Genomic DNA, 24,320 nt, shown 5'->3' with positions numbered 1-24,320 from the left:
TGCAGTACGGAAATTCCACCAGTACGTTTACGGGTGTGTCGTTATACGGACCACAAGCCCTTACTGGGGTTAGTTAAAGAGGATCGGGTAATCCCTCTGATCGCATCTGCCCGGGTCCAAGAGTGGGCTTTGCTCCTAGCGGCCTAGGAGTATATCCTGGAACACCACCCGAGCACGAGGATGGCGCACGCCGATGCATTGAGCCATTGGCCCCCACTACGGGACCGCTGGCGCCTGCTTTGGCCACGGAGGTAATTGCAGCCCTCCACTTCATGGGCACCTTGCTGGTCAAGGCAGCTAGTATAATGGACTAGACCCTGACAGACCTGCAATTGTTGCAGGTCCGCCATATGGTTCAATATGGAGCCCAGCATAGAGCACTGCCAGATGATCTGTGGGCCTACACCACGAAGCTCCCGGAGCTGAGCGTAGAACATGACATCCTTCTGTGGAGCAGGGTCATATGTCTTTGCTAAAGGACCTCCATAATGGGCACCTGGGGTGGCCAAAATGAAAATGCTGGTTCGCAGCTATGTTTGGTGGCCCAGGGTGGACTCTGAGATCGAGAGAGTGACCCAGCACTGCAGCCCTTGCCAAGAACACCAAAAAGCCCCAACGGTGGCTCCGATGTACCCTTGGGAATGGCTGGGAAAGCCTTAGTCCTGCATCCACATGGACTTCGCCGGCCCGGGCGACATTCCTTGTCCTGATGGATGCCCAGTCCAAATGGCTCGTGTACACCGGATACCTCCATGAACCCCCATGGCCAGATTGCGACAAGTATTTAGTATGCATGGGATGCCCAAAGTCCCGATGTCCGATAACGGGGCAGGGTTCACCAGTCAAGATTTCAAATTGCTCATGGCCGCAAATGGACTCCAGGATGTGAGAACCAACAGGTTGTTCGGGTGGGCGGTCCAGACTTTCAAGCGGGTGATGAAAACGATGACGATGACTGTCGGGCCTTCTAGAATTATTGAAACATAGAATTTACTGTGCAGAACATTCACTTGACTACGAGCTGGACCGGTTGGAGCGTTTGGGCATCATCCGCCCTGTCCACCAGCCCTTAGAAAGAGCTCCCTACTTAAGCCCATGCCTCACGGTATCCCCATAACCCAGTAGCCCCACTAAAGGGCAATTTAGCATGGCCAGTCCACCTAACCTGCACATCTTTGGACTGTGGAGAGAAAACCCAGGCAGACACGGGGAGAAAGCGCAAACAAGCGCAAATATGATCAGGGATAGTCAGCATGGCTTTGTGAAGGGTAGGTCATGCCTCACAAACCTTATCGAGTTCTTTGAGAAGGTGACTGAACAGGTAGACGAGGGTAGAGCAGTTGATGTGGTGTATATGGATTTCAGCAAAGCGTTTGATAAGGTTCCCCACGGTAGGCTATTGCAGAAAATACGGAGGCTGGGGATTGAGGGTGATTTAGAGATGTGGATCAGAAATTGGCTAGCTGAAAGAAGACAGAGGGTGGTGGTTGATGGGAAATGTTCAGAATGGAGTTCTGTCACAAGTGGAGTACCACAAGGATCTGTTCTGGGGCCGTTGCTGTTTGTCATTTTTATCAATGACCTAGAGGAAGGCGCAGAAGGGTGGGTGAGTAAATTTGCAGACGATACTAAAGTCGGTGGTGTTGTCGATAGTGTGGAAGGAAGTAGCAGGTTACAGAGGGATATAGATAAGCTGCAGTGCTGGGCTGAGAGGTGGCAAATGGAGTTTAATGTAGAGAAGTGTGAGGTGATTCACTTTGGAAGGAAAAACAGGAATGTGGAATATTTGGCTAATGGAAAAGTTCTTGAAAGTGTGGATGAGCAGAGGGATCTAGGTGTTCATGTACATAGATCCCTGAAAGTTGCCACCCAGGTTGATAGGGTGGTGAAGAAGGCCTATGGAGTGTTGGCCTTTATTGGTAGAGGGATTGAGTTCCGGAGTCAGGAGGTCATGTTGCAGCTGTACAGAACTCTGGTACGGCCGCATTTGGAGTATTGCGTACAGTTCTGCTCACCGCATTATAGGAAGGACGTGGAGGCTTTGGAACGGGTGCAGAGGAGATTTATCAGGATGTTGCCTGGTATGGAGGGAAAATCTTATGAGGAAAGGCTGATGGACTTGAGGTTGTTTTCGTTCGAGAGAAGAAGGTTAAGAGGAGACTTAATAGAGGCATACAAAATGATCAGAGGGATAGATAGGGTGGACAGTGAGAGCGTTCTCCCGCGGATGGAAATGGCTAGCACGAGGGGACATAGCCTTAAACTGAGGGGTATTAGATATAGGACAGAGGTCAGTGGTAGGTTCTTTACGCAAAGAGTAGTGAGGCCGTGGAATGCCCTACCTGCTACAGTAGTGAACCCGCCAACATTGAGGGCATTTAAAAGTTTATTGGATAAACATATGGATGATAATGGTATAGTGTAGGTTAGATGGCTTTTGTTTCGGTGCAACATCGTGGGCCGAAGGGCCTGTACTGCGCTGTATTGTTTAAAAAAAAAAAAAAAAAAACTCCACACAGTCACCCGAGGTTGGAATTGAACCTGGGTCGCTGGAGCTGTGATGCAGCAGTGCTAACTACTGTGCCACCGTGCTGCGGCTAGCTTGTTTTATTTATAGCTATCGGACAATCCCGCATGCTACCACTGGGGTTGCATCGGCGGAGTTAGTAATGGGACAATAGCTCAGCCTCGTTGGTGCACGGATCCGCCAACTGCAGGATCGCTCCAAGGCAGACTCGCATTGGCGTACGTAGCTGCGCACATTCGAGCCTGGTGACATGGTCTATGTTCGGAATTTCTGCGCCAGAGCTGCATGGATCCCTAGCGTGGTTCTCCGGGCGACGGGTCTGATTTCCTACTCGGTCCAGATGTAAGGGCGTGAAACCAGCCGCCACCTGGACCACATTTGGCGTTGCACGCAGGAACAGGTTGAGGGTGCCCGACCCGGGTCCGTGTCCGGTCCCCCTCACCACCTAGGGGACGCCCTGAGGCACCGCCAAGATCAGTGCACCGGTTGCTGTCGCCACTGACTGTCGGGCACTGGGAGGCCGAAGTGCCCGATGCACCCTCAGGACCATCCAACAACGACAACAAAGACTCTGACATGGACACTGGCCCACCCGACAACAGCATCCAGGCACCTTTGGTGTCAGTACCTATACCAGCAGTGCCATTCTCACCTTGACGCTCCACATGGAAACAGTGGCCGTTGGTACGCTGCACACCTCCTGAGCCGGCCTTAGCACCGCCGGACCATCGTTCGCTCCCAAGCAGACGAGGGAACCTTTAGCTCCGCCTTAGGCAATGGAGGGGGGTGGGGGAAATGTTATGATCCCTCAGGGGCCAAGCACTATGTTGTATCCAATTCCCCTCCTACGCTATGAAATATTAACTCCAGCGTTAATTGAGGGGCAGAGCCTCCCCCCTGACTGAGAGGAGCTTCGCAGTATATCAACCCGGCCCGGGTGCAGGTCGGGGAGGCTGTCTCTTTGGGGTGAGGAGTTGTAGTACTTGTGGTTATTATGTAGAGTGTAGATAAAGCTTGTTCTTATCCAGCCTACCGTGCTTTCCATGGAGTCTCCTCCTTCGGCTACTGCCTCTTACATTCAAACATCCTGACTGGAAGGGACCACACAAATTCTGTCTGGAACATGCTGAATATAATTTGCTGTTTAATTTATGTTGATTTTGACTTTATAGAGCTAAAGTTATCAAAGTGAAATCTTGTCCTTCATTTCTTCTGTTGGGGTTATTAGGTAAATTTGGTTATTTCAGGTCATAGGTCTCCATGGGGTTCATAACACACCCCTTAATCATTTTCAAAGGCTGGGTTGTGAGTAGAATGTTTTCCTGTGTGGGTAGGCAATAAAGGTAATTAAGGGGGCTATCCAGGTCAGTCTCCCACACTGACTGGAATTTTACAGTTCTCACATGAGTTCGCTGCGGAAACTGAAATGTTGTGGCAGACCATTGGAGGGGGAGGAGGGGGTGGTGTGGAGGTGGCCCAATGGACCTTTGAAACCACTCTCCCTGCAATCACCATTCTGCGATAGTCACAGCTGCAGGCCTCCCCGTGGATGACTGGCAACTGTGGATCATCTTTCTATTTTTATCCTTTTGTGTAGAGGGCGCCTCGAGATGGATTCTCTCTGTCTCTCTCTCTCACTCTCTTTTCCATGTTCCTATGTACATCAGCTCCCATCTTGGATGGTGGAGCTGCCGATGTTTGCCTTGGGAGCCCATCCGCAACCCTTGAATCGACGGCGAGAGTACCCTCTGGCCATTAATCCGCCTGACACTGAAAAAACAGTGGTATTTTTAACACAATGCGGGATCGCAACCTGAATGTTCTCCCGATGTTGGATTCTTGATTCCAGAAGGAAAATGCATTATTTCAGTTTTGCGGGAATTTGACACGATTGCCGTAGAATTCTCACCATATCTGCCGAGCTCCAGCTGTGTCTGTTAAAACTATTCACTGTGTAATTTATAATTAGGGAAACAGTGCTTACTGTACCGTTTTATTTGCTAAAGCACATGGAATCACTGGCTAGACCTAGGGTTGTAAATTGTAGAGTAATGTACTAAAACACATAAAATTACATAACATGCTATTTGTTCATTACACTGTCCTCAAGTTAAATTACATTAAGATTTAACTTCAAATAATAATAATAATCTTTATTATCACAAGTAGGCTTACATTAACACTGCAATGAAGTTACTGTGAAAAGCCCTTGGTTGCCACATTCCGGCGCCTGTTCGGGTGCACAGAGGGAGAATTCAGAATGTCCAATTCACCTAACAGCACGTCTTTCGGGACTTGTGGGAGGAAACCGGAGCGTCCGGGGGATACAGAGCTCGTCCTTCCCTCCCTATTTGTAGTAAGAAGTCTAACTCTTATATTTTAATTGCAGTTTGAAGAGTTAAACTGTGCTCTGAATTAAAATAAAAATATTTTTAAGTACCACCAGAGCATGTCCTGGTCGCTGAGGACAGTATTCCAGACGCAGGTGGACACTGGCGAGGCACTGCAGAGCACAGCATGGCCCGCTCATGGAGGGGCATCGCGGAGGGCATCGACACCATGGTGCAGACATTGGGGAGCCACCAGGGCTGGCAGAGCCAGATGGCGCAGGGGCATCCGAGCACAATCCAAATGCTACTCCACCCCGAGGTGAACCCCAGGGCCCTATGGGCACTGTTCGGGAGGAGGGAGCGCCGGAGGCTGACCCGGAGACCCCCTACAGGGAGACGACAACGGAGTCTCTCTTGAGTCCACCCCCCTCGCCCCCCCCTCCCCGACTATGGCACATCTCGGGGTTAGCATGCAGAACAGGATGGCATGGCCAGGCATGTGCCACCACCAAGTCAACAAGGGACCTCGGGCCCCAGGCCGTCCAGAGAACCCCCGCCAAGGGCATCAAAGGCCACAGGACCCCCGCGTGACTGCTTGCTGGGGAGTGGGTTAGATCACGAGTGACCGTTCGATACGGGGCCCTTCCTGTTAATGGCATGGGGATTGGTTTCTCGCAACCCATGGCGGGATCCTGATCTCGCCAATGGGAACGGGCCAGTTAGATCGGAAACCAATTGGCACCCGCCGTGGTTCCTGTTTTCGACTTCACCCACAATCTAACCGGCCCGCATCTTTCTGCGCCTGGCACAACGAGGCTTGCAGATCGGGTCCTTGCTTTTCGTTGGGAGGAATTGAGAGCCAATAATCTAATTATAATCACAGCATATACTCAATAACTGAAATCCACTGCCCAGGCACACCTTTCTTTCTTCCATTACTTCATTTACTTTCCTGTGGGGCCTTTGCAAAATTCTGTAAGTTAGCATTTTGTGGGTGGCACGGTGGTGTAGTGGTTAGCACTGTTGCCTCACGGCGCCGAGGTCCCAGGTTCGATCCCGGCCCTGGTTCACTGTCCATGTGGAGTTCACACATTCTCCCTGTGTTTGCGTGGGTTTCGCCCTCACACTCCAAGGATGTGGAGGGTAGGCCATGCTAGATTGCCACTTAATTGGAAAAATGAATTGGGCACTCAAAAGTTAACATTTTGTTTTTCACAACTTTGAATCTGAATTACCGTTCAATATCTGAACGACATTTTGTTTCTCAATCACCCATGGAGTTAGATTTACAGCCTTTGCGAGGGCTGGGAATGGTGGTGGACGTGCACGGAATTTTATGCTGCCTGCCTACCAGTACCCTGACACCATTTCTCGGAAGTGGGGATTATCTGGGGGACTACAGGCTTAGCCAACTGTCTGAGTTGGCCTCCAGGTTTCTGGAGACGGTCTCTTGGTGGCAGATTGGGAACCAGCATTCCAGGCAGACAGGAGAGGCCTTCCCTGCCTGTTGCGTGGAGTCCACCCCACATTGATGGCCTGGCAACAAGTTTCATTTTGATCTGCCCTCTTCCCTCACTCACTTGCTATGGCATCCTGCTATTGGTTTCAAGATGGAAAACCTCTGATTGGCCTTCTAACTTTGGGAGCCTGCCTACTGCCATTAATTGGCTGTACCAGGGTTAATGGTTTTCTTATTTCCCCACTTTTTGGCTTTCAACTAGCAATACTTTTCTAATCTGTACTTGTCATGGCTTTTTGATTGTGCAAACTTCCATTAAGGAGCTGGTGAAGCACAAGTTGCTTTTATTCTAAATTTGCCTCATGTTGGCAAAGAGAACTGGTGGAGTTTGAACAGTCACCACCAAGGGTATAGCAAGAGTCTTTCTAAATTATTTTTCATATCTTGCGAGCCCCTCCAGAAGACGACTCCAATAGAACAGAACATATTTTTGATAATTCGGATGAATGATCTTTTATGACGACCAATGTTCAAGTAGGACTCTTTAAAGTCCCCGGGCGACACAGCGGTTAGCACTGCTGCCTCATAGCGCTGAGGACCCGGGTTCGATCCTGGCCCTGAGTCACTGTCTGTGTGGAGTTTGCACATTCTCCCCGTGTCTGCGTGGGTCTCCCCTCACAACCCAAAGATGTGTAGGTTAGGTGGATTGGATGTGCAGGTTAGGTGGATTGGTCACGCTAAATTGCTCCTGAATTGGGGGAAAAAAAAAGTGGATACTCTAAATTTATTCAAAAAAGGACTCTTTCTTTTTTAAAATTAAATTTAGAGTACCCAATTATTTTTTTCGAATTAAGGGGCAATTTAGCATGGCCAATCCACCTAACCCCCACATCTTTGGGTTGTGGAGAGAGACCCACGCAGACACGGTGAGAATGTGCAAACTCCACACGGGCTGGGATTGAACCTGGATCGTCAGCGCCCTAGTGCTAACCACTGCACCACCGTGCCGCCCGAAAGGACTAATTAAAGTGCCAATGGGGTAAACTAAACTTTTATTGCAGGCGATAGTGAATCAATCAATTTCACACCATGTCTGAATTTCTTAAAATTACAGTTTACCAACTATCTTTAGATTTACCTTCTATCTTTAGATTTATTTAGCAGTTTATGATGATGGGAAGGAACAAGGAAAATACCTTCTTTTAGCCACAGTGTACTGTAAAGCCTATGTGAGACATATTTCTGGCAGCCTTTTCAGTAGTTTTCCAGTTGGTGCATAAATTTAGTTAAAGTTATTCCTTCAGAGCCAAACAGAACTGTTTATTTTGACAAGGAGTCTAAATGGGTGGATATGCTGGGAAATAGGAATTGTTTGCAGAATATTCTCCAGTTGTGGTAAATTCACTTTGTGGGATTATAACATCTTAGAGTTCCCATTCTCTTTGTTTTATTTTGGCATAATCATCTCCAAGGGACTGTTTCCCTTTGTGTCACTCAAGGAGCAACAAGGTGAATGTTATTTTTGGGTCTGTTGCTGTTGGTATCTTGCTTCAACTCAAATTTCAGATTTCCCTAATGAACTGCAAATCAAGATGTTTTTAGTGGTAAAAGCTGTGTTCTTCGCAGATTCAGGAAAAACTAGAGTTAAATTTATTCTCTTGCAGGTTCAACCATTGTTTCCAAATGCACTGCCATTACTTAGAAATGACCTCTACTGTTTCCTTCTGGCTCCTAGTTGTGATTGGCAGGAACTGTGATTGTAATGCTGGGGTCAGCAAACCGTATGCTTCCTGATATCATTTTCCTTCCATTCCTACTGGAAATGTGAAATTGCTTAAAATGGATTGACTTTTAACCATTCTTTGACAAGTCGGTTTCGATACAGGTTGCAGCTGACCAAGCAACTTCGAGCTACTTTCTGGCTGTGCACCACACTATATACAAAGTAATGGTTTCAGGCCATACGTTTTTGGTGTCACAGCAGCCTTGGATTCATAACCATATGTGATTAGTTTAAAATGTGCTTTTGGTAAAAGTTAATGCCCTTAGTTTCTGTATTACATGTTGTCATTAAGTTTTGTTAATTGATCCATTAAGTTTTTTTGTTTGGCTTGCATATGCCTATAAAACAAATGTAATCTAATGCAGCTGTTCTGTCTATGTTTATAAGTTTAACTGCAAGTGACTACTTTAACAATTGAAATTTTTAACCCAGACTGTTACAGTGCACTGGCAAATATGTATATGGATATTTGTTTCGAGGAAGTGTGTGATATTTTAAAGTTACATTTACATACAATCTGAAAAACTTCAGAAAACTGTTTCCAAAAAACTGACCTTGCTCCAAATAAGCTGTTCACTCAAAGCACAATACAGAGCTACAAAACTTTTAACTATTGCACAGGCTGATTTTGTTCACCGATTTATTTTGTTCAGGAATTTTATTTTTATTCAGTCTATGGAATTACCTATTACCACTATACACTGAGTTAAAGCTGTATTGTCAGCCTTGCATATTGTTAAAGTTTATTGGATTGGATTGAATTTGTTCATTGTCACGTGCACCGAGGTACAGTGAAAAGTATTTTGGTCTCCTTTCTTTGGTTAAACTAGTCTGCAGATATTGCTACTCTTATGAGTAACGACCACATATTAATCTGCTGTTTGCTGTACAGCAGGTAGTCACTTTGGTAAAGAATTGACAATTGATTCAAATGCAGTATGTACTTTTCCTCCGAAAAGAATATCTCTTCCACCCTTGCGTAGCAAAAAACAACAGGATTTGCGCAAATGGAATTGAAAAGACAATCTGTGGCAGCAAAATGATGAAGTGCTTAGTTACAAAGAAGTTTACAAATTGAATAACATATTTAAACCGAAATTGGGACAAGTGCCTTTAACTGACGCTGTCACTGAAATGTGGTTGGAGAGTATTGCAGCATTAATCTCTGGTGAAATGGTGTGAACTGGAGCCTAATTTAGAGCTTATTCAATATTTAAATTAAAATCGCTTGAACTTAAGCTGCTTGACTAAATGTGGTCTACTGTATTTAAGTGTATATTCTAGAGTGAAACCGTCCGTTTACCAGGTGAACAATATGTTGTGTTTGGTTCAAGTATTTTGTAACAGAAGCTTGGTTACAACGGTTTCACAGTGCCTTCCACCAGCAGCTTAGAGAATTTACTGGACACATGCTAAATAGGGTCATAGTGGATTTGTGCAGTACACGCAGTACATCTTGATGTGTCAACAGCTGAGTTTATTCTGCATAGGTGAAAGGTCATTGAAATGCAGAATATGACTCTTAACATGTTTCCTAAGAGGAATGCTCTTGTGACCTTGGAGTTCTTACAAATATGCTTTTCGTCAGACCTCATCTTCTTCAATTGAATTTGGAATGAAGTTGATTGCTTTATATTCAAATTGTTTTTTAAGAACAGGGGATATCGTTTATCTCTGGTTATGCTATCTGTTTACCGGAATATCTTGAGGGGCATTCATGACTTGGTTCAACGGGATTGTTATTCAGCCTGCAATGTCTTCCAACACTTGAGAGAGAAGAGTCTGACGATGCACATAACAATCAAATATCTTGAAAACTTCACTTAACCTTTTAGATTACAGGGAATACAACCTTTGTTTGTGTAATTTCTCCTTGTACTTGAACCATAGCAATTCAGATATCATTGTGGTGCACTCCTTCCATAACTATTCATTTAATTGATTCATATCTCTTTGTAATTGTATGTTTCTATCTACACTGCATATAATGCATTCTATTATTGTGTCATTGGTAAACTTTGGTATATGGTTCTCGATCCTATTATCTAAGCTGTTAACAAAAATAGTGAATAGTTGATGAATTTTCTTCCCACAACTTTAGCAACGAGAAGTGGCGATTACATTTCATGCAGTAGCACCACAATTAGATTTTGTCCAGGATTGGGCAGGGTCATCTTACACATGCACAATATAGTCACCACATTCTTTTGTGACTGTAAGTGAGAAGCTGGTTCACTCATTCATCTCGCAGGCATGTCTTACAAATCCAGACCTTTTCTTTTTTTTTAGTGTTTGCAATCTCTAGGCAACCATCTGAAAACAGCACTGTTCAGTTCAAAACTGAACAGTTATCTTAGTCACTGCCCAGAAGTGTTGTGAAGTATCTGTCATAATCAGTGCATCCCACCTTAACACGCATTCTGAATTCCATGCAAATGTGCATGTGCAAAAGCACCAGAGCATTCTGGCCAAAGCATTCTGGCCAGACAACTTAAGCTTCTGGAAGGTATCTAAGAAGAATACGACTTAAATAAAACTGCTGATTGACGAGCAGTCACTGACCATGCAAAACCTGAATGGCTGTCAACTACCTACCTCTGATCAATTTAACAGCCCTCATATGAAATGCATAGTCAGTTTTAACCCTCACAGGAAATTAAAACTGACAGTAGAGAAGTGAAATCTTGTTGCAATGTTGTCTGACTGAACGGCAAGGTAATGAGCGACCATGTGATTTTAGTTTTGTTTAATTGTCAGATATACCGAGAGTTATGCTGTTGGCTTATTGTAGCTACCTTTTGTGCTTCTAGTTCATCTTTCTGAGTTATACCACTGGATTTGTATTATCAAGCAGTGCTGTCTGTGTCTGCACTTAACTTGACAGACAGAGCTCTGCTAATCTTTGTGAGAGCTGAGATGATGAATGGAGGCTTGGATGTTCTCCTGAAGGAAATGATGGACAGTTTAATCCTATTGCTATCACACATATTGCAATTACTGAAAATGGAACACTTTTGACAGTCTTACCCAGGCAAGGTTATGGGCACAGATGAAAGTTCTTTTTCAAATGTCATTTTTGTATATTAATTTTTCCCTCCAAATTTGAAATATTTTCCCGATCCAGTGAGTCCATTTGCTGTGCAAATGCTGCTGTGTAATTCTTCATTCGAAGGTACACAAAAGCAACCTGGGTGACTAATCATCCTGATTTGTTTTCTTTCTAATTGGAAAGTCCTGACACTGTTAAGCACCTCTCCACAGTAATGTGACTCAGATTAAAAACTTGCCAATGTTCGTGGTGCAGCCTGTACCCATTTCATGTTGCACTGCCATCCAAAAATCAAATGGCTTTTTTGCATGGTATATATATATATATTTATATGTGTGTATGTATGTGTATACAGCCCTAAATTTTTTTTCAAGTGCACTCATCCACTGCAGCATAGTTGTACAGGAATATTTACTGAATGTCTAGTGTTTAAGTGCCTCATGAAGTTTTTTTTTGGTTTACAGGCGAGGCCTATTGACAATTTATATGGCTAACTTGGTAAGTAATTTCTTATACTCTGGAGATTGTTGTGTTTTGTTAATGCTTTTTGCTGCAAGCTCCTTGATTGGTTGATCTTATTTTCATAAGATTGCAAAATGTCATTTTGCTCCACTTGTTTCCTAGCTTATTATGGATATTTGGCTATGCGCTGTGGAACACGGTGGCACTGTTTGTACAAAACATAATCTTTGCCCTGCCTTTCCCGCATTAACGGTTAAACACCATTGAATAGAAGAAAGTATTACTTTTGTTTGCAGCTGATTTGATAACATTAGAATGAACATTGAAAAATAATTAGCGTATATAGATATACATTTCAAGTTATTTTCCATTTTAATTTGAAAATTAATTTCCGTATAATTTCGCTATTAATATTTAGCACCACTGATAACATTCAGTTATTGAGAGGAAAATGGCATTCTTCTTATTTCCTTCCTACCCAAGAATGGTTGTTTGAGTAGTATACCCTGCTTTACTTTGGGGCATATCGTAAACATCTTGAGTAGTATGGCAAGATTCTTAATCACAGTTGACCTGGACAGATCAAGTCATATTTTGTGAATAAATGAAATGAAAAAATGAAAATCGCTTATTGTCACAAGTAGGCTTCAAATGAAGTTACTGTGAAAAGCCCCTAGTCGCCACATTCCGGCGCCTGTTCGGGGAGGCTGGTATGGGAATTGAACCGTGCTGCTGGCCTGCCTTGGTCTGCTTTAAAAGCCAGCGATTTAACCCTGTTCTAAACTAGCCAGAATAACCAGTTAACTTTGCAACTGCAGAAAATCAATATCTCTTGCTCACGCTGCTTTACAGATTAAGAACATGCTTATTTTGAACCTCGATTCTCGATCTGAGTTAACTAACTTCAGCCAGAGCAGTGGCGTGAGCACATTCGATCTTGGTATTAAAAGCAAATTACTGCAGATGCTGGAATCTGATACAAAAATCCCTCTGTAAACTCAAACAGGTGCCGGAATGTGGCGACTATGGGCTTTTCACAGTAACTTTATTGCAGTGTAAATGTAAGTCTACTTGTGACAAAAAAGATTATTATTAATAAATAGAAAATACTGGACAATCTCAGCAGCCCTGACAGCATCTGTGGAAAGAGAGAAGGGAGTTTCGAGTTTGTCAATAGCTTTGACAAAGAGTCCAGATTTGAAATGTTAGCTCCCTTCTCTCTCCACAGATGCTGTCAGACTTGCTGAGATTGTCCAGTATTTCATGTTTTGTTTCGGTCTTGGTGTTCCTACTCTTGGTTTTCCTAGCTGAGAAAAGAAAAACCTATCAGGGCTCTCTTCTCCACTCAATTTTCCCCAATGTTAGGAAGTGCATTTGTGTTGATGTATGGATGGATTTTGCCACTCCACAACTGAACAATCTGCCAACACATTGATTGGTTCATATCTGCTCACGTGCAGAGATATTGGAAGATGGCCCATACCCATGATTAACGGATGATCTAATAGAGGTGATTAAGATGATGAAAGGAGTTGATGGGGTAGATAGCGAGGAACTATTTCCGATGGTGAGAAGATCCAGAATAAGACATAGGAATGGAAGTAAGGCCATTCGGCCCATCGAGTCCACTCCACCATTCAATCATGGCTGATTTCAACTCCATTTACCTGCTCTCTCTCCATAGCCCTTAATTCCTCGAGAAATCAAGAATTTATCAACTTCTGTCTTAAAGACACTCAACGTCCCGGCCTCCACCGCCCTCTGTGGCAATGAATTCCACAGACCCACCACTCTCTGGCTGCAGAACTCTGCAGAACTTAACTCTGTTCTAAAGTGACTCCCTTTTATTCTAAGGCTGTGCCCCTGGGTCCTAGTCTCCCCTGCTAATGGAAACAACTTCCCTACGTCCACCCTATCTAAGCCATTCATTATCTTGTAAGTTTCTATTAGATCTCCCCTCAACCTCCTAAACTCCAATGAATATAATCCCAGGATCCTCAGACGTTCATCGTATGTTAGGCCTACCATTCCTGGGATCATCCGTGTGAATCTCCGCTGGACCTGCTCCAGTGCCAGTATGTCCTTCCTGAGGTGTGGGGCCCAAAATTGTGCACAGTATTCTAAATGGGGCCTAACAAATGCTTTATAAAGCTTCAGAAGTACATCCCTGCTTTTATATTCCAAGCCTCTTGAGATAAATGACAACATTGCATTTGCTTTCTTAATTACGGACTCAACCTGCAAGTTATCCTTTAGAGAATCCTGGACTAGGACTCCCAAGTCCCTTTGCACTTCAGCATTATGAATTTTGTCACCGTTTAGAAAATAGTCCGTGCCTCTATTCTTTTTTCCAAAGTGCAAGACCTCGCACTTGCCCATGTTGAATTTCATCAGCCATTTCTTGGACCACTCTCCTAAACTGTCTAAATCTTTCTGCAGCCTCCCCACCTCCTCCATACTACCTGCCCCTCCACCTATCTTTGTATCATCGGCAAACTTAGCCAGAATGCCCCCAGTCCCGTCATCTAGTTCGTTAATATATAAAGAGAACAGCTGTGGCCCCAACACTGAACCCTGCGGGACACCACTCATCACCGGTTGCCATTCCGAAAAAGAACCTTTTATCCCAACTCTCTGCCTGCTGCCTGACACCCAATCGTCAATCCATGTTAGTACCTTGCCTCGAATACCATGGGCCCTTATTTTACTCCGCAGTCTCCCGTGAGGCACCTTATCAAAGGCCTTTTGGAAGTCAAGATAGATAATATCCATTGGTTCTCCTTGGTCTAACCTATTTGTTACCTCTTCAAAGAACTCTAACAGGTTTGTCAGGCACGACCTCCCCTTACTAAATCCATGCTGACTTGTCCTAATCCGACCCTGCACTTCCAAGAACTTAGAAATCTCATCCTTAACAAATGATTCTAGAATCTTGCCAACAACCGAGGTTAGGCTAATTGCCTATAATTTTCCATCTTTTTCCTTGTTCCCTTCTTGAACAGGGGGGTTACAACAGCGATTTTCCAATCCTCTGGGACTTTCCCTGACTCCAGTGACTTTTGAAAGATCATAACTAACGCCTCCACTATTTCTTCAGTTATCTCCTTTAGAACTCTAGGATGTAGCCCATCTGGGCCCGGAGATTTATCAGTTTTTAGACCTCTTAGTTTCTCTAGCACTTTCTCCTTTGTGATGGCTACCATATTCAACTCTGCCCCCTGACTCTCTGGAATTGTTGGGATATTACTCATGTCTTCGACTGTGAAGACTGACGCAAAATACTTATTTAGTTCCTCAGCTATTTCCTGGTCTCCCATCACTAGATTACCAGCGTCATTTTGGAGCGGCCCAATGTCTACTTTTGCCTCCCGTTTGTTTTTAATGTATTTAAAGAAACTTTTACTATCATTCCTAATGTTACTGGCTAGCCTACCTTCATAATTGATCCTCTCTTTCCTTATTTCTCTCTTTGTTATCCTCTGTTTGTTTTTGTAGCCTTCCCAATCTTCTGACTTCCCACTACTCTTTGCCACATTATAGGCTTTCTCTTTTGCTTTGATGCATTCAATAGGAGTCATGTAATTTCCTCACACAGAGGATAGTGGAAATTTACTAACCACAATTCAGTTACTCATGCATGTGTTAAATGTGTTTTAGCCACCCAATCTAATTTTTTTTGCAATACACATTTCTTTCATCTGTGACGAGAGTGACTTTAATTTTAACAAATTTAACTTGAAAATCAATTTCCATGTGGCTGCCAGCCCCAGAACTCTGTGCTACCTGCACTGGAAAGTTACATAAATCACCACAACTTTCATGCTGCTGTCCTTTGACTCTTTAATGTTGAAGTAAGTAGAAAAATCAGTTCTGGATGGAGAAGGAAAGGATGAGACGATGATATGAAGTAAAGAAAGTGAAGCGGACAGGGATGAGAGCCAAGAAAGACGTAGAGAAGTGGAACAATCCATTGCTGTCAAGGAAATCATCTCTGTTTGTTGTGGGTGAACAGGAGGCAGTAATGGGTATGCCAAATGATTGCTGGTTGAACCAAGCAAGCTGAACGATTACAGCAACGGATGCTGTCCCAAGATTCTCATTACACCGTTGTGCAATGGAACTCTATTTTATCTATGTGAGGCCCTCTCAGCTTACAAAGGGTGATTTAAAAACAGCATTGAGTTCCTTATAAGAGGACATTGACATCCAATTGGAAAATTGTGGATTGATGAATATTTGCTTTGTTCTTAATATATTGCGTAATATGATCATTACAGAGATTACCTTGAGGTATGTGCCATTAGAACCCTGTGACCACCAATGGCCCCAATATTTCTGGAGCGATGGGGAAATTGCAAGAAATGGTGAAGGAATCTGGCAAAACTGGAGTTGCGGAGGCTGTGCTAAATTGCCACCGTGGCCAGCTGCCAGGTGGAGACACGTGAGGAGGCTGTGGCAGAAGGATTCTTGGTACACAGCCTGACATTTGGGGTGAGGGATGGGGGTGAGGTCAACCATTTTGCAGCATGGATGAAGAGGTCATGTGGTTGGAGCGGAGTGGGAATTTTATGGTGGGTGGAAGAAAGAGGCTGGATCGGTGATGGGGCAGTGGTGAGGGGAAAGGTTTCCTCAAGGAGCCAGGAGAACAGTCCTGCTCTTCATTGCCCAAAATAGGTGCTGCTAAAAAGCCATAGACGGGAGCTCTTGCCTCCCTTTCAGTGCCAGTGTTGTGACTACCAGGAAATCTGTGGAGCAACTATGCAATCTAAATCTAGTTGCCAATTGCAGCTTGCTATGAATATGTTGATGAAATGCACCACCTTTCCATGAGCATGTATGCAACTGATCAAGGATGTGTTTGGTAATGCATCCTTTAGCCAATGCATCCTTTCCACTGGGAAAGTAACAGCATATGGTCAGAACAAGGAATTGTAATTGAGAATATTGAATTCCATGTCAAATTAGGTACAGAGAGTGACATAAAGGAGGAAAAAGACTGCATTAAGAGGCATCAAAAATAGAGAAAAAGCAAAACTTTTAATTAAAAAACATTCCTCCATTAATAGTTAAAACCTTGAAAACTAACCTGAAATAACTAATTTTCATTGCCAAAGAGGTTGACTGGCAGTAATTAACATATCGCCTTTATGAGAGGGCACTTAAGACTTGAAATGACATGCTTAACTTGCTGTGGTGAAGTTACTTCATGTGTTGAGTGTACATATTGCAGCTTACCTAGCTCAATGCATTTCAATGGGAAACCAGACAGTGAGATGCCATTTTTGCAAAGCTAACTCAGCCAGCAACTTTTGGATACACATTCTTAACCATGTGTTTAACTGAGCCTCTGCCCTTCACCTGAAGTTGCTGTGTCATTTGCACTTAATTATTGGTGACCACTATTAGCCTCACTGTTATTTTAGCAGAAATTTTTGAGGCGGCATCTTTTAAAATACAAAACTCGATACTCAAGGGACATTGAAATAATGAGACATTGAAATGCTAAGAATTGTGCTTTCCCCCCCTGACCCCATTGCCACACATTTGGAATCATTTAGTTGAGACATTTGCTTATATTTGATCAATGATGTGAATTTGTCTGCCTCAGTACTTTTATATTTTAATTCTGGAGCCTAGCTGTGTTTCCTTTGAGGCTAATGAGCTTTCTCTTTTATGTAAGTTTTGGTGTGATAAATTTATGTTATGTTGAGGATTATTAGCCAGAGTTTGTGTAATTTATTCCAAAAATCAGTACGTACTTGTGTAAGGCATATTTATCTTTAGCCATTGGCCCCAACCCCACCCCCACCAGTCTCTGTGCCCCTGCCATCCCATTTATTAAGGTTTTGATTCTTTTTCCATAACCCATGTCGTGATGTAGTGGGTTGGGAGTCAATTCACCTCAGTTGCCATTCACATTGCTCTGACATTGGTTGGTCACAGAGCTTTGGGGCAGAACAGTTTCTGCCAGCTTTGGACTTTTGTGACTGGCTCTTTATTGCAGAAATTGAGTAATTGGTTGTTGTGAAATGCTGTGTGCAGCAGCGTGGCTGAGGACTGTGAAAACCAGCTATTGAAGGCAGCTAGCTAAAGCTTGTTTGCTCTACTCTTTGAATATGAGCAAATAGGAAATAAAAAATACATATGAGTTTGAAGATTATAAAGTAGCTCAACCCTGCTGATGAAAATCCTCTGCTTTCTGTCCTGAACATTGCACAACAATCATCAGTTGTAGAGAAATCTAACTTGTAACATTTAAGTCTGTGATGTCTTTATGATGGAAAGGTTACGTTAGAAATAAGTTCCACCTGGGACACATTTGAAGTAATTTATTACGGCTATCGTTTATAATTCAGGACTCAAGAAGAAATAGTTTATTTTTATGACATTCCTTTCTTACATCTTGTAGTCATTGTCGAAATTTTCTTTCAACAATGGCAAAAAAAGTTTCCTTGGGACTTCCAGTGGCGGCTATGAGGGAGTAGGTCGCACATTTGGTGGCTCCCTGATGGTACCCTCAATAATGATGCTTAGAGATTAAACTGTAAAGAAGGCTTTATTAGGCTAATAACTATGCTACAGATTTGGACGAGAGCTGACTGCTATACAGACCATGAGGCAGATGGGCGGAGCCAGAGGCGGAGTCCCCAGGGTTCCAAGCCTGGTCTTAAAGGGGACATCACCTTACATGATGATAAGGCAGTAACAGTTCATCACATTCACCCCCTGTTTAAAAAGGAGTCCGGCGGGGGTGAAGTGTCATCATAGGTCCATCCGTCTCGGCGGCCGGATCGTCCTCCTCGATCTCCTCAGTTCGGGCGGTGGTGCGGCGGGCACGGACGTCCCGGTTGAGGGCACATCCGGGAGCACAGCGGTCGGAGCTTCGGTCCGGGTCGGGGCAGAGGAACTAGGCAGGGCCGGGGGTAGTGGAGCCGGGGCAGAGGAACTAGGCAGGGCCGGGGGTAGCGGAGCCGGCGCCGGCGGGGTGTGTAAAGGGGGGGGCGCACGGTAGGAGCTCACCAACGGGTGGTAGGGCCAGAAGGGGGTGTGTTGTAGGGGGCGACGTGTCCTGCAGGGGAGCGGCGGGGGAAGGGGCGTCTGTGGTGGAGGATCCAGCGGGCGCCAGATCCCGGAGGGAAACCGTATCTTGCCTGCCATCGGAGTACTCCACGTAGGCGTAACTGGGGTTGGCGTGGAGCAGTTGGACCTTTTCAACTAGGGGGTCCGTTTTATGGCTCCTCGCGTGCCTCCGGAGAAAAACCGGTCCTGGAGCCGTCAGCCAAGGTGGAAGCGAGACCCCGGAGGTAGACTTCCTGGGGAAGCGAAACAATCGCTCATGAGGGGTCTCATTTGTGGCCGTGCAGAGGAGTGACCTAATGGAGTGTAGGGCATCGGGTAGGACCTCCTGCCAGCGGGTGGTTGGGAGATTTCTCGACCGCAGGGCCAGAAGGACAGCCTTCCACACGGTCGCGTTCTCCCTCTCCACCTGCCCGTTTCCCCGTGGGTTATAGCTGGTCGTTCTGCTCGAGGCGATGCCTTTGCTGAGCAGATACTGACGCAGTTCATCGCTCATGAACGATGTACCCCGGTCGCTGTGGATATAAGCAGGGAAACCGAACAGGGTGAAGATGCTGTGCAGTGCCTTAATCACCGTGGCTGAGGTCATGTCGGTGCAGGGAATGGCGAATGGGAAACGGGAGAACTCATCGATCACGGTGAGGAAATAGGCATAACGGTTGGTGGACGGGAGGGGCCCCTTGAAGTCCACGCTCAGTCGCTCAAAGGGGCCCGAGGCCTTCACGAGCCAAACCTTGTCTGGCCGATAGAAGTGCGGTTTGCACTCCGCACAGACCTGGCAGGCCCTGACCATGGCCTTGGCCTCCTTGGTTGAGTAAGGTAGGTTGCGGGACTTGATGAAATGGACGAGCCGGGTAACCCCCGGGTGGCAGAGGTCATTGTGGATGGCTTGCAGGCGGTCCTCCTGCGCGTTGGCGCATGTGCCACGGGACAGGGCATCTGGGGGCTCGTTGAGCTCCCCTGGACGATACTTGATATCGTACGAGTAGGTGGAGAGTTCGATCCTCCACCTCAAACTTTTATCGTTCTTTATTTTGCCCCGTTGCGTGTTATCGAACATATAGGCGACCGACCGTTGGTCGGTGACGAGGGTAAACCTCCTACCGGCGAGGTAGTGTCTCCAGCGCCGCACAGCCCCCACAATGGCTTGTGCCTCCTTTTCGACTGCAGAGTGTCGAATCTCGGAGGCAGTGAGGGTTCGGGAGAAGAACGCTACTGGTCTGCCTCCTTGATTGAGGGTAGCAGCCAGGGCGATGTCTGATGCATCGCTCTCTACCTGGAAAGGGATGGTTTCGTCCACCGCGTGCATGGCGGCCTTGATGATGTCGGCCTTGATGCGGTTGAAGGCCAATTGGGCCTCAGCCGAGAGGGGAAAAGTGGTGGTCTTTAGGAGTGGGCGGGCTTTGTCCGCATACTTGGGGACCCACTGGGCGTAATAGGAGAAAAGCCCCAAGCACCGTTTGAGGGCCTTGAGGCTGCGGGGGAGAGGGAGTTCCTTAAGGGGGTGCATGCGGTCGGGGTCGGGACCTAGGACTCCGTCTTCCACGACATAGCCGAGGATGGCCAGCCGGGTGGTGTGGAAAACGCATTTGCCCTCGTTATAGGTCAGGTTAAGGGCTCGGGCGGTCTGGAGGAACTTTTTGAGGTTAGCGTCATGGTCCTGCTGATCATGGCCGCAGATGGTGACATTGTCCAAGTACGGGTATGTAGCCCGCAAACCGTACTGGTCCACCATTTGGTCCATCGCCCTTTGAAAGACGGAGACCCCATTTGTGACACCAAAGGGGACCCTGAGGAAGTGGAAGAGCCGGCCGGCTGCTTCGAAGGCAGTATAGGGGCGGTCTTTTGGTCGGATGGGGAGCTGGTGGTAGGCAGATTTGAGGTCGACCGTGGAAAAGACTCGGTATTGGGCGATCCGATTTACCATTTCCGCGCTGCGAGGAAGCGGGTACGCATCAAGCTGCGTGAATCTGTTTATGGTCTGGCTATAATCCACGACCATCCGTTTCTTCTCCCCGGACCGGACTACCACCACTTGCGCTCTCCAAGGGCTGTTGCTAGCCTCGATGACTCCCTCTCCCAGTAAACGCTGGACCTCTGACTTGATAAAAGCCATATCTTGGGCACTGTAGCGCCGGCTCCTGGTGGCGACGGGCTTACAGTCAGGAGTGAGGTTAGCGAATAGCGAGGGGGGTGCGACTTTCAGTGTCGCAAGGCAGCACACCGTGAGGGGGGGGCAAGGGTTCGCCGAACTTCAGTGTCAGGCTTCGGTGGCTGCACTGGAAATCCAGTCGGAGCAGCAGGGGGGCAGAGAGGTGAGGGAGGATATAAAATTTGAAACGGGTGTATTTGGCACCCTGGATCGAGAGATCCGCAATACAGTACCCCGTGATTTGTACCGAGTGGGACCCAGATGCGAGGGCTATGGTTTGGGATGTGGGATGGGTGCGTAGGGAGCAGCGCCTTACCGTTTCAGGGTGGATAAAGCTCTCCGTGCTCCCGGAGTCGAAGAGGCATGCAGTGTCGTGCCCGTTGACCTGGACCTGCATCATGGAGTCCTGCAGGTGTTTTGGCCGAGTTTGATCGAGGGTGACCGCACCCAGTCGCGGGTAGTCGGAGTCGTAAAATGGCCGCTGCCGTTGATCGCACGTGTCGGGTCGAGAAGATGGCCGCTCCCATGATTCGCACGAGGCTGATGACGCGTCAGAAGAGGACGTGACGGTTCGGTGCGCAGCAGCATTGCGAGGCCTTTGTTCTTTGTTTTTCTGGCCCCTGGGTCTGGCCAGGCAGACCCTCGCAAAGTGTCCTTTGTTCCCGCAGTCGCTGCAGATCGCGGAGCGGGCTGGGCAGCATGGGCGTGGGTGCTGGCCCTGCCCGCAGAAGTACCAAGGTGTGCCCCCATGGTGAGCGGGTCGCCGCGTGGCGCAGGCCTGTAATACGGGCGAGTCTGAGGAAGTCCGGGGGGGGCTGGCAGAGTCCGCGGGGTACGTACCCAAGTTATGTCGGGCCACCTCCAGCGAGGAGGCGAGCATTAGCGTCTCCTGGAGGTCTTTTGCCCCGTTTCCGAGCAGTCGCTGCCGGATGTAGGTCGAGCGGATGCCGGACACGAAAGAATCTCTGATGTGCAGGTTCATATGGACTTCCCCTGTCACATCCTGATGGTCACAGTCCCTGGCCAGCGCGGTGAGTTTCTCAACAAACTCGTCGAGCGATTTCCCCCGAGCGCTGCCGGCAGGTAGAGAGCAGATGCCGGGCGTGCACCTCATTGACGGGTTTGACAAACCGCTTGCGGAGCAACTCAATCGCTTCCTCATAACTCGTCGCTTTTTCGAGCGTGGCGGAGATTCTGTGACTCACCCGGGCGTGGAGTAGACGCAGCTTGCGTGGCCCCAGGATGGGAGTCTCTGAGGAGTCCAGGTAGGCCTCGAAGCACCGCAGCCAGTATTTAAAAATTTCCTTTGCCTCCGGCATTCGTGCTTCCAGATTGAGCTTCTCTGGTTTTAGGCCTGCGTCCATCCTGAATCTAGTTTAGCCTAATAAATTGAGGTACCCTCAATAATGATGCTTAGAGATTAAACTGTAAAGAAGGCTTTATTAGGCTAATAACTATGCTACAGATTTGGACGAGAGCTGACTGCTATACAGACCATGAGGCAGGCCTTTATGTATGGCTCCCAGATGGGCGGAGCCAGAGGCGGAGTCCCCAGGGTTCCAAGCCTGGTCTTAAAGGGGACATCACCTTACATGATGATAAGGCAGTAACAGTTCATCACACTCCCGTTTCGGTCGGACTTTTAGACCTTTTCCCCCGACTTTTTTGTGCTTTTGAGCATGGAACTGGAAAGCAAGAGTACTCAGGCACAGGACCCATACAGAATTGTATGGACCTAAGAAGCCAGAGGGACTGTAAACAGCAGAAGAAGTGGTCGAGTAAGGGCACAGTGGAGGCTGTGAGAGGGACCAGCATGGCTGGTGTTCAGAGCAAGGCGCCGACAGCCCAGCCCACAATGGAGCAGCTGCTGCAGACTATGCAGGAGGGCTTTTTGGCTCTGAAGTGTGACAACTTGGAGCCACTACAGAAGTCGATTGACCGGATGGGAAAAAGGCTGGATGATCAGGCTGAGAAGCTCCAGCAGTTGGAGAAGTCAGTGGAGGAGCAGGCTGACTTTCAAACGGTGGCGGATGTGGAGATTCGGAGGTTGAGAGACCAGCAAAAAGTGCGTCTGGAAAGGCTGGAGGACCTGGACAACAGATCTCGCCGGCAGAACGTGAGAATCTTGGGCCTCCTGGAGGGGGCAGAGGGGCTGGACGCTGCCGTGTTTGTGGAGGGTATGTTTCAGAAGTTGCTGGGGAACGAGGTGTTCCCGTGCCCGCCAGTGGTGGACAGGGCACCAAATGCAGGTGAGGCAGCCGCGACGAGGGGGTCCCCCACGAGCGATGGTGGTACGCTTTCACAGGTACCTGGACAAGGAACGGGTGCTGCAATGGGCAAAGAGCACGCGAAGCTGTACTTGGGACAATACCACCCTCCGTGTTTACCAAGATTTGAGCGCTGAGGTGGCCTGGAGGAGGGGAGGCTACAGGCAGGTGAAGGAGATACTGTATAAAAAGAAGGTGAAATTCGGGCTGCTTTTTCCGGCGTGACTGTGGGTTACGTATGAGGGTCAGCACCACTATTTCGAGGAGCCCGACGAGGCGAAGGACTTCGATAAGAAGCAAGGGCTGGCCCTGAGCTGAGGGCGTTTGGACTCATGTTAGAACTTTTAAGTATATGTGGTGTCTCTCCCGTTTTGAAAATTGTCTGCAGGTTTGGGTCAGTTTTTGTTGTTTCTTTTTTTCGACCTTTTTAGGGGGTTGGAAGGTGGTAGGGATGTGTCTTTTTTTTTGCGTGCTTTCTGTGTGGTTTACCTGAATGTTTCCTCCTTGGGCTCTTTGATTAGTTGGAGTTTGGTTGGGGGGAAAATAATAAAGAAAACCGTTAAAAGGGTTGGGTTAAGATGGATGCTTCAGGGGAACTTTGTGCAATCTTTTTCTGTGTCTGTATGGGAAGGACTGTGAGTGCCTGTTATTTCTTATCTCTTTTTTTCTTCCTGTTTAACTTGAATTGTGCTATTGTGAGGGTTGTTTATGACTTGTATAGAGTGTTTGCTTAAGTAGGGCTGATCTGGGGAAGTGGTATGGATGGGTCGGGGAGGGTTGACTGGGAACACTGGGTGGGAGACGCGCTGGCGCGGAGGCTGGGAGCCGCAGGCTAGCTGAGTGGGGCTAGTCAATGGAAGCCGAGGTGGGGGGTGTGCATATAGTTAGATTAGAACAGGGGTTAGGTGATAGGATGGTGTTGCCAGGGGGGAGTGGGGGGGAGTTGGGGGGGGGGGAGTCGTTCTGCTGAGGGGGATGGAAACTGGGCATGACAACAGTGAGGAGGTCATGGGTGGAGCCGGTCAGGAGGCAGGCCAGATGAAGCGTGACACATGGCTGGAGGGCGGGCCAAGAAAAGAGGATGGCTGATCGGCAAGGGGGGGGGGGGGGCGCGCGAAGTGCCCCCCAACCAGCTGATCACCTGCAATGTTAGAGGGTTAAACGTGCTAGTGAAGAGGGCGCGTGTGTTTGAGCATCTGCGGGTTCTGAAGGCG

At 47.1% G+C, this 24,320-nt stretch overlaps 1 protein-coding gene across 2 annotated transcripts in view; it reads left to right on the top strand.

Annotated features, from left to right (window-relative positions):
* tmem135 (transmembrane protein 135) overlaps positions 1–24,320 on the top strand; it is a 607,397-nt gene that overhangs the window by 142,694 nt on the left and 440,383 nt on the right. For both annotated transcript variants that reach the window (XM_072476483.1, XM_072476482.1), the window contains exon 4: positions 11,613–11,646. In XM_072476483.1, coding sequence (XP_072332584.1) covers positions 11,613–11,646 — 34 coding nt within the window. The remainder of the gene's footprint in view (positions 1–11,612; positions 11,647–24,320) is intronic.

This window comes from Scyliorhinus torazame, chromosome 15, assembly GCF_047496885.1.
Source record: "Scyliorhinus torazame isolate Kashiwa2021f chromosome 15, sScyTor2.1, whole genome shotgun sequence".
In the NCBI taxonomy this organism is placed as follows: Eukaryota; Metazoa; Chordata; class Chondrichthyes; order Carcharhiniformes; family Scyliorhinidae; genus Scyliorhinus; species Scyliorhinus torazame.
This window is presented reverse-complemented; position numbering and strand designations above follow the sequence as displayed.